Source organism: Tubulanus polymorphus, chromosome 6 (genome assembly GCF_964204645.1).
Source record: "Tubulanus polymorphus chromosome 6, tnTubPoly1.2, whole genome shotgun sequence".
NCBI classification, from domain to species: Eukaryota; Metazoa; Nemertea; class Palaeonemertea; order Tubulaniformes; family Tubulanidae; genus Tubulanus; species Tubulanus polymorphus.
In genome coordinates this window covers 11,363,794-11,379,956 of record NC_134030.1, presented here as the reverse complement: position 1 = coordinate 11,379,956, position 16,163 = coordinate 11,363,794, and the positions used below count along the sequence as shown (strand labels likewise).

Here is a 16,163-nt window from a genome sequence, read left to right as displayed (position 1 = left end):
CAATATCCAGCCACCCTCTGATATGTGATATCATATGAATTTTATTTGAATATTCTTAGCCCACTTGGGACTTAAGTCCCAGCGGGGCTATTGCGTTCACTTTTCTTCCGTCCGTAGATGGAATCCAGTTGTTTTGGGAAGTTTTGAAGACGCTTCAAGGTAATGTCTTGATATTTGGTTGATACATGTATCTACCCTAGACACATCTTCAGCCCAAAAACTGGCCCTGTCAGAATCAAGACGGCTGACTGGCAGCCATTGTTGTTCGCCAAAATCAGCACTTTTTACACGTTTTTGAACTTTTTGAGGGAAATTTTGAAGACGCCTTGATCAATTACCTTGATCTTTCGTATACAATTGGGTCGATCGGACTCAAGATGGTCGTCCTAGGACCTTTTAAGTGCCTCAAAACGTTAATTTTGCCCCGAAATCTGAGTCCTGTAGCTTCCTACTGGTTTGCCACTTCTCATTGCAATTGCATATGGGTATTCTTTGGAAAGGGATGTTTTATACCTGAGACAGGTATTTTTGATCAGCCAATTATGACGCAATTGGCGGCCATCTGTTATTAGTACTCCTCTGTAGGTGGAAAAAAAGTTTTTCCACATTTTATTGATACCTAGGCATATTTTGTTACAACAATGAATTGGAAGGTTGTAGCTTAAAAAGTGTTCTATGTTTGTGGTGAGTTTCAAGTTCATTGGTTTTTGTATATGGCCACCAGGGGGTGTTGAATAATACAATATCTTAGTAATTCTATATTATATTTGTACCAATACATATTTTGTTACCACAATCAATTGCAAAATGCATATTTATATTATATCTGATGCGCAATTAAATATTTCAAATTCACAATTACATAGTATTCAATATTAAGAATATTAAGCTAAAATTAACGATATATAAATGGGGGATAAAAAACTGCTAATACTAAAGAACAATATTTAAGAAATTTATATTATAACCCTGAGAGTTCGGTTGCTTTTCCTCTGCAAAAAAATTAATGGCTCCAAGTAAAACAAGATAAAATAGATAAGATAATCCCACAAAATTACGTTGAATATAAAGATATAAATGAATTAATGTTAGAACAACCAACATATACAACACATATAAAAAATTGTTAGAAAATATAAAACTCGTAAAACTATGGTAAGTTATGCAGATCAACAGTGGCAGGGAGATTAAATTGATATGAGAAATCTTAAAAAAGACAATAATGATTATTGGTGGATATTAGATATAATTGATATTTTTAGTCGTTATGTGTGGAGCTTCCCACTTTATAGAAAAGACGCTGCACAAACATCACTAGTTTTAAGAAAATTTCTTTCAGGTGGTAAACTAAAGCCAGAAAAATACAATTTGATGATGGAAAAGAATTTGATAATTCATTTGTTCATGGACTCTTAGATAGATTATCATGATATTGAATATTTTTTAACAAAATCAGAAAAGAAAGCAGCAGTTGTTGAACGATTTAAAAGAACATTAAGAACAAGAATGTCAAAATATTTCACAGCAAATAATACTTATAAATGGATTGATATTTTACCAAAATTGATAGAAGGTTGTAATAATTCTCATCATTCTTCTATTGGAATGAAACCTATTGATGCTAGAATGCTGAAATTGTTTGGGATAATTTATACGGGGCATTTCTTATAGATGATTTTGGTGAACCTAAATTTAAAGTTGGTCAAAATGTTAAAATTCCTAAGTATAAAAAGATATTTGACAAAGGATACGATCGTAATTTTACTAGAGAAATAAATGAAATAAAAAAAGTAATAACAACAAAACCATATGTCTATAAATTAGAAGATTTAGATGGTGAAGAAGTTGATGGGTATTTTAATGATGAAGAATTAAGTTTCAATAAGGAAAATTTAGAACAAGAAATAAAATTGAAAAAGTACTAAAAACAAAAAAAATATTTTCTTTAGTAAAATGGCTTGGATTGCCGGATAAAATTTAATGAATGGATATTATCAAGAAAAATTAAAAATATATGAATGAATAAAGAATTATTTATATTTGAACCTCGTAATTTTTAGCCCACTTGGGACTTTAGTCCCAGCGGGCTATTGCGTTCACTTTTCGTCCGTCGTCCGTCTGTCCGTCCGGGCGTTCGTCTGTAGACGGAATCCAGTTATTTTGGGAAGTTTTGTAGACGCTTCAATGTAATGTCTTGATATTTTGGTTACACATGTATCTACCCTTGACACATCTTCAGCCTAAAAACTGGCCCTGTTAGAATCAAGATGGCCGACTGGCAGCCATTGTTGATCGCCAAAATCAGCACTTTTACACGTTTTTGAACTTATTGAGGCAAATTTTAAAGACGCTTTGATCAATTACCTTGTCTTTCGTATATACTTGAATCCCCCCAGGGCCCATCAGCATTAGAAAAATTTGGTCGATCGAACTCAAGATGGCCGTCCTATGACATTTTAAGTGCCCAAAAATGACAATTTTGGCCCGAATTCTGAGTCCTGTAGCTTCCTACTGGTTTGCCATTTCTCATTGCAATTGCTGAAGGGTATTCTTTGGAAAGGGATGTTTTATACCTGGGATAGGTATTTTTGATCAGCCAATTATGACGCAATTGGTGGCCATCTTGGTGTCATCAGTACACATTCGTAGGTGGGAAAAAGTTTTTCGACATTATTTTGATACCTAAGCATATTTTGTTACCACAGTGAATTAGAAAGTTGTAGCTAATGACATGTAGTGGACTGAGGGCATGTCCACTTCACTTAGTTACATAATTTGTTTTTATTCTGAACTGTTTAGAATTGCTGTGGTTTCTACGGTACCCCTTGATGTTTTATTGCTTGGTCTGTTTATCTTTAGTTTTGCCACACTGCTTCTATTTTAGATCCTGTGAGTTTATATGCTTCGTTACTTGTTTTTCTGGTCATTCCACCTGATGAAGGCTGTTTGTCAACAGCCGAAACGTTGTGGTTTCGTAATAATAAATTTGATCGTATAATTTTAAATTCGAAGTGTGGGATTAAAAAAATCGAGAACACAAAGACAAATTGAACGGTCTCGGCAGTAGGAATTAAATCAAAAGAATTTAAAAAAGCTAAAAAAAAATGAATAGTGAAAATGTTAATAAAGATAGGTTATGTTATTTCTACCACTTCTAATGCATTTAATAAATATTTTTATTATTCAACAAGTCTTGTAATTGAATTAATTTTGATTGGATGTAGTTGGAATATAGAATTTAATAAAATTTATGATATTGATAATTCTAAAACTACTACTGTTGAAAATGAAAAAAACTTTTGAAATTCCAAAGTTCACTATAAAAAAAAATGGATTAATATTTTAGAAAAAAGCCAAAAAAGCCAAAAAATTGAATTATATTTTAGGAAAAAAAGGAAAAAAAATATTTTTGTTTATCGAACAATATTTCTTTTTTTAATTATTTTATTTTCTTTTTATTTTATTCTTTATTATTTTTTTTAATTATTTTATTTTTATTGTTTTTATTTATTCAAAAATTTCTAAACCATGAAGACCGTCTTCATTTTTTCCATGAAAAAACATTTTAAATCCTTCTAAATCTTTTAATTCCTCTTTACTTAATGAAATTCATTTATCAGGTAAAAGTACTTTTTCTCGCGTTGTACTGACATTACAGTAACTTGAAATTGCTGATACTGTTTCTCCATATTTAGTCTTTATCTTTTCTAATTGTAAAATTTTTGTTCAATTTCTTTTTTCACATCGACGAACTTTTTTATTTCAAATTGTTTTTCCTGGTTTTATTCTGTTATTTATTGTTTCTAAGAATGCTTTTCTCTCTCCCATTTATTAGGAAAAAATTACCAGTGGTGATGAGTGATCTGATACCTCTCGCCCTCTGATTTGAAAGCCTACTTTTCCAATTACTCACAATCAATTGGAAAGTTGTAGCTCATAACATGTTCTATGATTGTGGTGAGTTTTAAGTTCATTGGTGTTTGTATATGGCCACCAGGGGGCGTTGAATGATACAATAACTAAGTATCGAACCTATGCAATTTTGTTACCGCAATCAATTGCAAAGTTGTAGCTCATGACACGTGGTGATCAGTATGGGGCATTGAATATTGAAATTGTTACATCGTTGAGAATTGGAAACAGTTTTCCAAGTGGGCATGGTGTCCCTGTGGACCCCTAGTTACTATTGCCGGATATACATGTACAAGATTTTGGAATAGTGGGTTGATATAGGATATATAAAGGATATATTCTTGATGTGAAGGATCAACTCACGTCATCAAGAAGTAACTTATTATGTCACCAGTCAGTCAGCAATAATTTCAGTAAATCATTTCGGACCAGCACCATCCGATGACATGAGTTGATCCTTCATATCGTGAAATCGGCCACGCAAAAATGCATGTTTTTCGTCAGTTTCATTTTCCACGTGCATCAAAAAAAGTAAATATAGCTGCAAAGCAGCGATAACGGGTTTTTCTGGATGCATGTGATCGAAAGGAAAAATTAATTACCGGGTATTCGATGGAAAAAATAAAATGAGATGATTTGGATATTATCGGAGCAATCCTCTTTTGGTTGAATGGTCTAACCCCAGTATAGTCCCCGTGATTTGGAAATTATCGGAGCCCTCCTTTATTTACTTACTAAATGACGTCACAAACTGTTATTTCGCCGGTGCTTGTTGTCTAACAATTCAATTCAATTCAATTCTTTATTTACAGTAACCTAATAAGTAATTTTAAGTTTCAAATAGGATGGAAAGTACATTCAGACAATCTGTTGGTTCAGAGAGACTGTTATTACAGTATCAATTTATACATTTCGTTTCGAAGCTGTCAGTTGCCGAATCTGAATGAAGATGAATTTTATTTGACGAAATCGGTGGAAAATATAAAATAATAATAATCAACAGAATTTCAAGAGGGTTTTCGACGAAAGTCAGAAAACCCTAATAATAATCAACAGAATTTCAAGAGGGTTTTCGACGAAAGTCAGAAAACCCTAATCAAATATAAGTATAAAAATCCGTATTCTGCATGCATAAATCTGTTTTCATTAAGGTTTCTGCTGCCTTGGTAGAAACCCTATTGTATTCCTGCTGATTATTTTTAACATATTTTCCACTAAACTTCGTCACATAAAAATCATTTTTTATCAGATTCGACTACTAACGGCTTTTAAGCGAAATGTTAAACTCTGATAGTAATATAATTATAGTCCTTATCTCCGCGTAAATTCTATGGATGTACTGTGCATCCCATTTTAAACTTAAAATTACTTAAAGATAGCACCGGTGGAAATAGCAATCGTCAATCATGGTGCGTACTGGCGCGAATCTGAAAGTTCGTGACGCCATTTCATAAATAAATAAAGAAGGAAGGCCCCGAGAATCTCCAAATCACAGGTTAACGATGTGAATTATGGGGTTCGACCATTCACAAGTTCAAAATGTACTCCCTTGTTTGTGAAATTAAGTTTATTAATACTGTTATAAAAATTAGTTCCTTTTAAATATTCAATACTGATATTTGTTTTGTTCGCGGATATCAATACAACGAATATTCTACAGGGTTTATTTATTTATTGTACCGGTACGCGGTTTTTAGGCCAGCCTTAGGCTGAGCCTATTTCTATACAAATGGAGCGAATTTAAATGACATGGTTTCCAGAGCAAAGGCTCTTTTACTGTGCAACTGAGCATATATTCATACAAATCATTCATTAAAACATTATCCATTCTCCAAACTCTACGTAGCTGAATTTTTTTGAAAGAGGGCCTCGTTAAGATAAGAGCTTTTGCGCGAATATCTGATCGCAAACATATTTGTTTTGAAAAGCCAATCAGAAAGCAAAGACTGCTCTATGATTGACTTAGCCGCAGAAATCAGCAGGTGTTCACGTGAACCCACAGTATCGTCTACCGTTTAACTTTCCGAGTTTCCGAGTTTTAAGATCTAAAATTGTATTTCAATATCGATTTCTGTGAAATCTTTAGTTGATTTGGTTTTGGGAGGAATATTTTTATAAGCACTACAGAAATTATCATTGACCATTGTGCAAAGTCCAGGAAAAATAGATTTTTCTTAAATCGGATTGATGACCATGCTATGCTAATTAGCCATATACTCAAACTACAAATTCAATCAGATTTTATTCCGCAAAAATATCAAATCCAATTCAATTTTACTTTATTGAACTTATAAAAAAAATCAAATCCAATTCAATTTTGTTTCATTTAGCAAATTTCAGAAAATTCAATTCTATTCCGCATTAAAATCAATAAGACCAAGGGAAAAGATTTATCTGTGGTATTTGTTCCTGCCAGATCCAGTCGCTGTCTGTGCTACTTTCGTATTCTACGATTGTATTGTGTAAATTATTAGGTATTGACCCTGAGCTGGGAGTGTTTTTTGACAAATTTAACCCACAAAATGCATCATCAATTGCCATTTTATGAAAGGCCGACAGGCTGGCCATAGTGCCCCTTGGGGCTCTTGTTTTATATTGTATTGTATTGGTCCGGTCGATTAGGCCGTTCCACATCCCCGGTCATACTGATTATAGTCATAAAATGTCAGCGTCGGCGTTATCTTGTTGTCGCCGATATAAAACGGTCTAAAGTCAGTTTGTACATCACATACAATACAAATTGGAGGTCCCTTGTGAGATCCATCAATCACATCGTGACGCAGCGGCGATGGCGCTGTCATAGAAGAAGAAAGTCAGTTTAAAATACCTACCCACTGCACTGATTAATAATGATTGCAGGCCAGCAGCAGTGAGTAAGGGGGAGTGATGGTACCGTTCGTGATTATGTTTTTATAATGGTTATTGGACGTCGATTTCATATGTGAGTCGTGGTCTCCATCTGATCTCGTGACTCGCCGGACCGACTTGTTACTCCTCTACTTAGACCTTCCCTTCCACACAGTTAACCCTAACTTGTGTATTGGTTATTTCACGGAGATGCCATCTTGAATCTGTCGAGCGCCTTGGGCCAAATTCGGTTATCGTAATAAGTCGACTATTTGTCGGAACTATAATAATAACCGAATGCGCTTAAACTACCACTAGGGAATGGTTAAAACACCGTATCTTCGTTATTCTCGGTTTTATTTCCCCTAAACTTTGCACATTACTACTTTGCGCGTAGTAGCACATGTGGGTCAACATATCCATGTTATGAGCTGACCCCTAGGTGGCGCTCCTTCAAAAAAGCGGAATGTTACGAACTGATTTCGGATGAAATCTTTGTACGACATTCTATCCAGAATGGCAGTAACCCGTTGCCGCTGCTTGCAGTAATATTTTCTTTTTACTGTGTCGTATGTCAGCGAAGTCTTCATAATCCCTCTGGAGACCAGAAATAACATGTTCACGAAATGTTGTCCAACGAAACTCGTCTTTTGTATCGTACACTTTGGTTGTGCAATTAGTGCCGTCTAAAACATAACCAATCAAAAAAAAAAACAGTGAGAATATAATACCGTGAAATGTTCCATTTATTTATTTTTATTAAGTACAAATTAATTTTATTAAACAATTCAATGGTATACAAAATAAATACATGCTAAGGTCCAGAGGACATTACAAGCAATTACAATTATAAATGAAATGACAGTGACATTTGACAGTCATCAAAAATTAATAAATGCACGTAAACTGATAATTACTCTAAAGGATGATAATAATAATAATAATGATAGTATCAATGAGTTGTAACAATAAAAGTGATAATAATGATAAATAATAAAGTGAAATGATAGTAAATAATAGTAAATCATAATATTAATGATAATAATAGTAATGATAATGATAATGATGATTATCATCATCAGTTAGAGATTCTTTGGTTTCTAGAAATGAATTTAGCGATGAGACAGATTTCTGTCGAGTTTAAATCATAGTTATAAATCGAATTTCCAAAAAGTAGGAATTCATATTTATTCAACATATTTAATCTATTGGAATACGGAAATTAGTTGTAGGGAATCAAGCGAAGTGAGGAGGTTAGAAAAGTCATGTTGGAGGGAAGGTTCTCGACACTGAAGAAGGAAACGTGTTGTCCATTGGATTTGGTTGCAGTAGGGGCAGTCAGGATCACTTACATCAACGAAATTATGTGAATAGAAATGAGATCTCAGGAAGAGGTCTACACGCAGACGATTTAGGCAGATTTCTTCATTTCGATTGAGGTTTTTTACTATGGTTGAACTAAGAACATTGGAGTGGTATTTATTAAAGCTGGTTTTAGATTTGAAAAGGGAAAATGAATCGTAGTTTTGCAGCTCAGGTGTTACATTATTCCATTGTTCCATAAGTTGAACAATGGGTGATCGCCTCATAAATGAAGAATGAGATGCTGGGATTCTAAAAGGTCGCTGCGTTCTAAGGGCACGAGGTTGGTTGCTGGCCGCGTTATGGAAATTTTTGAAAATTGAATTTACATATGGTGGGACAAACCGGTTTTTACTTTAAACATATACAGCAATTGACGCTCTTTACGCCTGGCGACTGAAGTTTGCCAGTTCAAAATTTGCAGGATCTTATTAGTGTTTGACCCGTGGATACAACCGGAGACAAGGATCGCAGCTCTGTAGTGAATCCTCTCCAGTTTGTTTAGATTAGAAGTAGAAGCTCCCTGGTAGATGATATCGCAGTATTCAATGTGAGAAGATTAATTCTAGATGACAAGATCTAAGTTTTCGGCTTAGCAATTTCAGTGGATTTAGGAGATTTTGGGTTTTAACCAGCTGTACGATGTGTTCATGAAAATTAAGGTTTTGATCAAGAATAAGGCCTAGCTGTTTGTGGGATTGTTTTGTAGGGATTATTTCCCCGTCGAAGGTGAGATTACTGTAGTTTGCAGTACCACGTTTCGTAAAGTTGATATTGCAACATTTGGAAGGTTTGAATTGGAGCCGCCAGATTTTGGCCCAAGATTCAATCTCATTAAGGTCAGTTTGTAGGATTAAACTATTCAAATTTGGGTTTTGAGGATTGACAGGCATATAGATAGACGTATCGTCGGCATAAATAAAGGTATCACTGTTTAAACTGTCTGGTAAGTCATTTATATATAAAAGGAATAACAGGGGCCCTTAAATAGATCCCTGGGGAACAGAGGTATTAACGTATCCGATGGGGGTAAGTTCAGAGAAGATTCCATTCACTTTCACTTGGATTCGGCGATTAGATAGGAAGGATGAGATAAGATCATGTATTTTGCCGTTAATTTCATATGCTTTTAGCTTGTGAGGTAATAATTTTATGAGGTAGTGTATCAAAGGCAGCTGATATGCCAAGAAAAGCCGCCCGGACATCAATTTCTAATTTTGCATTAATAAAGGCCGAAATAGATAGTAGGCAGTAGTACTATGACCAGGAAAAAAACCTGACTGATTGTATATATTTTGATAAATCAATCCTTCAAACAGTTTTGAAATAGTGCAGAGAAGAGAAATTGGTCGATAATTGTTAGGGTCATGACGAGCGTCCTTTTTATAATTTACTGAAACTTGAGCGATTTTCCATATATCGGGAAAATTACTGCGATCGGCTTAAGTATTAAAGAGACGTGCTAGCACTGGTGAAATGGCGTTAGCAGACAATTTCAACATACTATAAGTTATTCTGTCATGACCGGGCGATTTGTTGACATCAAGTTCTAGTTTAAGTTTGTGGCTATATGTGGCATGAATATGTCGTGCGGGCTTCTATTTGCAAAGAGGGGCAAGGCATCAATTTTAGAGTTTGAGTGATATTTATCAGATATGATTCGGAGAAACACTGTTGCCTTTTCGCGTTCAGTATCGCACGTGGTTGAAGTAGCAGGATCAGTTCCATTTATTCAGCATTCAAAGTTTGGTATTTTTTTTCGCAAAAATATGTTCAATCCACTCGATTATTGCTGTTCCTTATATAGTTACTACGTTGCTCACGGACGAGTTGATCAGACATTTTTGTACGTCTTTTGTCATCGATGAAATACGGGAGTCACTAATTTGTTGTACTTAACAAATTTAACTTAACAAGTTTGGGATATTCGGTGATGCAGAAGTGATTGGGCTGAAGACAGGGTTAAATTCAGATATTTTTCATAGGCCTTTTTGCTGTAGGCCTGGATATTAGCACTAGGCATACTGCAAAAATTACTGGTTGCTGTTTGCAACGATGTGGTGAGAGTGTTGTATGCAGCAACCAGTAATACACGCGTATATACAAATGTGCTGCTGTGAGCTGATGAAATAAACGAAGTAAAAAATTGTTGAAAATAGATAATTGGTAGTAAATTATGACCTCAAATTAATTGATGGACTGCTCATCTTGATTATATGGGAGCATAAGAGTGACACTGTCAGCTAGTGATTTTTAGGTCAGATCGTATCCGTTTAGCCCATTGTGATAATTTTGGTTAACAATCTGAGGTTAGAAAGTCAAATTGGCCAGAAAATACGGTATGAAAACAGTGAACTGGTAACCAGAATTGAGAAGTACATGTATACAAATAACTTCCTATTCTGTTGGCTTATTAGAAGCGATCCACATACCACACCGAAAGGACAAACAACTTGTGGGCCACGTTTCGTATGTTCTTATGTGTTACTGTGTTGAGAGTTGGCATAATATGGTATCGCATTTAAAAGATTTTTTTTTTGATATGATTATCTCAAATTTCCACATTCAAATCGGTTCTGGATTCTACAGTACCTGGTGCTGTTGAGGATAACTATGTAACGTGAATATTTTTGATATATTTAGAATTCATGAAAAAGCAAGTCTTGCCTTTGGTCCGTCTGGCCATTCGTTAGCCTTTTCTTCAATTTGTTGATAGTGCTACCTCAACTCCACCTTAGATAAATGTACATTTACGTATTAGCATTTGCTATACGGATGGGATGCAATCGATTCCATAAGACTCGGTACCTCATATCTTGGAGTAATCATTTGTCAAATGATTATTCCAAGTTTATGTAGAATAGCTATCAATGATTTACTAGATCATGTTAGATCAAATAGAGAGGTGAAATGATAAGTAGCCTATAATTTCCAGAGAACATTCAAGCATAAGATAATTTTCTCTGTGTCGTTGCTTTGCAGCTCTACTCATAATTATTATCCTATTTCAGATGAACTGTTTCAGAGGATGGTTAAATGTTTCTCAACTGCCGTGGAACATATCAATAGAAACCCACTATGTAAGTACACCTAATATGGTTGAGATTGGAAGAAATTGATGTAGGCCTACGTCATAATGGACGAATTTTGTTCTTAAAAAAGGCTGTCGGTGACTCTTGTAAACTGACTTATCAGTGATTGGCAAAATGTGCATAAGTTCCCTATCCTGATTTATCGGTGGGCACATTTGACACGATAGTACTGGATTATATTCCCACCTATATAGGATTTTATAGGTAATCAAGCAGAAATAGATTTCACCGTAAAGGTCACTTATTAAGTAGATCTGTAGATGTTTTATACCCCAGTGACATATTATAGCCCGAACAACATTATCAAATAATCGACTCGGATGTCAGAATATTACTTGGTTAACAAAGAGTGCCTTCAGATCTCATTGTGCATCTGAAGAACAAAGCATTATTGAGAGTATTTATTCCTAAGACTATGAAATAGTAAGCCTCCTAATTTGAAAATGAATTTTCCTAGTAATTTTTTGATGCCTTTTAAAACGTTACCATTATGAAAACTAAACAATGTTAACCATTCAGCGTCATTTTACAAACGACAAACCGTAAATCGATGTGCAAAACGTCACAGGGTATGTGTACACATACAAGCTATTTGGCAAAATATTATTGACTAAGATGTAGAATGTCTTCCTGTGATTATATAATGACCTCTGTTTGAACGTCGAAATGTTATATTGCATTGAATATCAATAGAAAACGTATTTTAATAGTAAAAGATGTATGATTGTATCAGAAGCGGCAGGCATAAATAGAAATGATAAGTAAATCGGATTTGGTTAAATGGCGGATGTATACACGATACGGAAGTCCGATATAAAAGTAAGACCATGATGACATGGGGGTACTGGTGGAATGACAAAGCTATCTACAATCTGTGTCGGGCCGGCGTGAATTTCATAAGCGGCTATAAGCGGTCCATATAAAAATGTGTAAATATATGATTTCAATTGATTTCAATTATTTATCGATCCCTATTACATTGAAATTCCGGGATTAAATTTCCAGATTCAATAAAGTTACAAATTTTAAAATAAGAAAATACAACATACAAGACACACGAGTTATTCATACAGAGTATCATAAACAAGGTGTTTTACATGACAATGTCTAACTCAACCCAGACTCAAGATAGGAAATCGAGTGACAGCCAAACCGGGACCGGGCCGGCTGGCTAGGCCTGAAACGATATGCTCGAATTCATGATGAAGCAGACATGCATTGCCAACTTTCAATAAAAAAATTGAACCAATAATCAGTACAGTCGAAGACCTGTATCGTCTACCCAATCGCCAAATCTCATAATAGCCCAAATTTCATAAAAATTCGATTTCAAATTTGCAATTCCACATAAGATTATCCAAGAAATTTTACATTTTTTTCGCAGGCGTCAAATAATTTATTAAAATTAATTTTCTTGTTGCCTTTTACTATACAAATGGAGCGAATTTAAATTACATGGTTTCTGGACCTAAGGTCCTTTGACTGTGCAACTGGGCATTTCGTACAAATTGTTAATTAAAGCATTATCCATTCTCCGAATCCTAACGAGTGGAATTTTGAAAAAGGACCTCATTAAAATTTATATGAGCTTTTCCGTGAAAATCTGAACGAAAAAATATCGATTTTGAAAAGCCATTCAGATAGCAAAGACTCCTCTATGATTAGCTTAGCCGCAAAAATCTGCAGGTGTTCACGTGAACCTGCAGTATCGTCTACTGTTTTACTTCCGCGTTTTATTTCAAGATCTAAAATTGTATTTCAAGATCGATTTCTGTAAAACTTTTAGTTGATTATGGTTTTAGGAGGAATAGTTTTATTTGCACTATAGAAAATATCATTGGCAATTATGCATAGTCCGGGAAAATAGCTTTTTCTCAAATCGCATGGAAGACCTTGATATGCTAATTAGCCATGTGCTCAAACTGCAAATTCAATCAAATTTTATTCTGAAAAACTCTCATATGCAATTCAATTTAACTTTATTGAACAAATAAAACTCCAATTCAATTTTGTTTTATTGAGCAATTTTCAGAAAATCCAATTCAATTCTATTCCACATTCAAATCAATAAAACCATGGGAAAAGGGATTTGTTCCTGCCAGCTCCCTGTCCGTGAAAACTCGACCGAATGTGTAAATTATAGGTATCCCCAAGCTAGAAGTGTATTTTGACAAATATAACAGAATGTATATACTCACAGAATGTATCATTTACCATTTTATGAAAAGCTGACCGGCTTGGGGCTGTTGTTTTATTTCAGGAAAAGTTTGTAGGTTTTTTATTAAATTAAGTTAGATTTTTCAAAAGAATGAAGGTAAAAGCCAAAATCTAATTTCATAATTGTTTCTTGTCTCCATTATTTATCCTTTGACTCGGGAAGTTGTTTGTGAAATTGGTGAAATTGAAAACCTTTTTCGCCAGCCCTTGAATTTTTTTGTCATACTTATCATAGGTTACATGTACCACTCAGTAGACCCACTTCAGTCTTGATATTGCACTTTATTTTCAAGCTAATCATCGTGTTATTATGGCAAAATTTAGCTATTCAGTTGTTCATCCGTTCATCAGCAGTCTCCCAACTAAACTTGATTAAAACTTAACAGGACAAATCCATTTCCCTTTGTCTTTGTACCTGAACAGTGTCGATGCAGGTTCTCCGATAAGTTCTGAGGACCATGAATGCTCTCTGATCGATGGGAGTAGTACGTACGTACGCATTGCCATCTTTTCTCTACCCAGAAATCCCTAATCTACATGTTTATGGTGTATACTGCAATCATAGACCTCAATTTATGAAAAGTGGAGTTTATGTATGTTTACCAAACACATCATTTCAATATCACAAATTATTTTACATTGCAGCTACTTTCGAAGCTTTCGAAATTATTCGCTGTAAGTGACGTTATCAATTTTTCATATAAAATCACGTTTCTGATGTTTGATTTTTTACCTCATTAACAAGAACTATTCCTTTCAGATGCTCCCCTCAATTGAAAGTGGTGGACAACGTTTGACTGGTCGAAAACAGTCGTATAATTGCTATTCCATGATTAAAGACGTATATATGATAATTCTATGTTAAAGAATACATGTACCATACTGTCCTGTTCTAAACAACATGATGCTCTGCAAAAGCTAAAGCCCTAGAATGAACTGTTAATGCTATATATTGCTGACGTCATTTGACCTGGATAGCATAGCGGCCGTTCGCTAGTTTTCGTGAACCGACCACAAACGACCAATCAGAGCAAAGTCTTCTCTTTGAAAGGAGTAGCTGCAGAAATCAACACGTGTGCATGTGAACTTGCAGTTGTTTGACTTCGGGATTATATTTCAAGAATGAAAAATTTAATTTCAAGATCGATTTCGGCGAAATATTCAGTTGATATGATTTTTGGGGATGAATTTCTTTTTGCACTATTGGAAAATTTATGGAATTTCTCGTTGATTGGCGCTCGTCAGAACCGGAAATTAATTACTAAATCGAGCGTGTTCTAGTTCATTTCCAATAAAACCTCGCGCTTCAAGCTTTTAGTGAGCGTTATTTTACTTACTATACATCATCACGCGTAATCCTTTTAGTATGATATCCTGAAAATGTGTTGGATTCGATGAAACTTCTTTGATTCTCTGTAATTTTCATCCCCTCCAATCGTATCCAATCTCAGTCCATACCGTGTCTAATATTTGATCGAGCACGTATATTTCGAGCCTCAGGACCTCTACTTAAGATTTTCTATAAACGAAGAAGAAAATCCTGGAGGACGTGCATGTAATATGACTCTTCCATTATACGATTGTTTAATAATTGACATTTGCTTTAAAGAAATCAAAATAATTTAGCAATATTGTATCGTCTTGAGCCTTTACAGCCTTAACCGCGATAAATTTTGCTTCATGCTGCTTTTATATATATTCCTTATATGTGAATGAAGATGTATTACAAACATGAAAACTTAATACACTTCTACGAAACTTATTGTCTTTAAATCTAATGGATTGTTATCTGAGGACAGCAGGCTCATATGTTAGATATGCCGATATGCTAGATTAAATATGCTACATTTATTGTATAATGCCTATGGTCCCACATCTCATTTTGTCACGCGTGCCTCTATTTCTTGAAGTTCCCACTTTAAGTACGATTCCTTTGACCTTTACTGTCGGGCGCATAATTCGACACCGATGCCATGGCAAGCAGTCCAGTCCTTTGCTTCCATTACCGTGGCATTTTTATGTTTCCAATAATGCTCTATAAGAATGAATTATGTTTAAAACCAAGTAGTAGACTATGCAGAAACAAGTAATGGTTTTTACCTTCATGGCGTGTTTATGAAGGTTATAAGATGGTAGGGTAAGATGGTGATACTTTGTTGAATTACAATCGAATTATTGCCGAACAAGAAAATCGGGGCTTCATCGAACGAATTCCAGATGCAAAAGTGTCGGACATTAATTCACACTATTTACCACACCACCCCGTCTATCGTCCATCGAAGACAACACCTTTACGAATCGTCTATGATTGTAGCTATAAGTCGCCGTATAATTTTGTTAGTTTAAACGGTTGTCTGGACCAGGGTCCTCGTACGACATCACAGCGATATCGATGCGTTTTCGTCTACACAGATAGCTATAACTTCAGACATTGAGAAAGCGTTCTTACACATCTTATTGCCAGAAGCAGATAGGAATTTTACGCATTTTCTCAAACTCATAGAAATAAAAAATAAATTCTCACACGCTCGAATTTATTTTTTATTTTTATGAGTTTCACTCCTAATTCAAGTAGAAATTGTTATTATTTTCATGTTTTTCATTTTTTACTCACCCGCCCGTTCAACCTTTAACCTGAAAGCCTATTATCCCTATTACTCTTAAAATGAATAACATTTAAAAGTGTAAGCTCTTATAGAATAGATATATAGATATATTTACAACATTATTTCA

The 16,163-nt window shown here is 34.7% G+C and overlaps 1 protein-coding gene across 4 annotated transcripts in view; it reads left to right on the top strand.

The window, feature by feature from the left end:
* The window catches only part of LOC141907862 (uncharacterized), a 71,977-nt gene extending 56,227 nt beyond the window's left edge, over positions 1 to 15,750 (top strand). For 3 of the 4 annotated variants that reach the window (XM_074797607.1, XM_074797608.1, XM_074797606.1), the window contains 3 exons: positions 11,133 to 11,201; positions 14,076 to 14,105; positions 14,191 to 15,750. In XM_074797607.1, coding sequence (XP_074653708.1) covers positions 11,133 to 11,201; positions 14,076 to 14,105; positions 14,191 to 14,207 — 116 coding nt within the window. In that variant the 3' untranslated portion in view covers positions 14,208 to 15,750. Of the gene's footprint in view, positions 1 to 3,835; positions 3,958 to 11,132; positions 11,202 to 14,075; positions 14,106 to 14,190 lie in introns of all 4 variants that reach the window. The other variant, XR_012619546.1, reaches the window with a different exon arrangement.
* Positions 15,751 to 16,163: the final 413 nt, after the last annotated feature.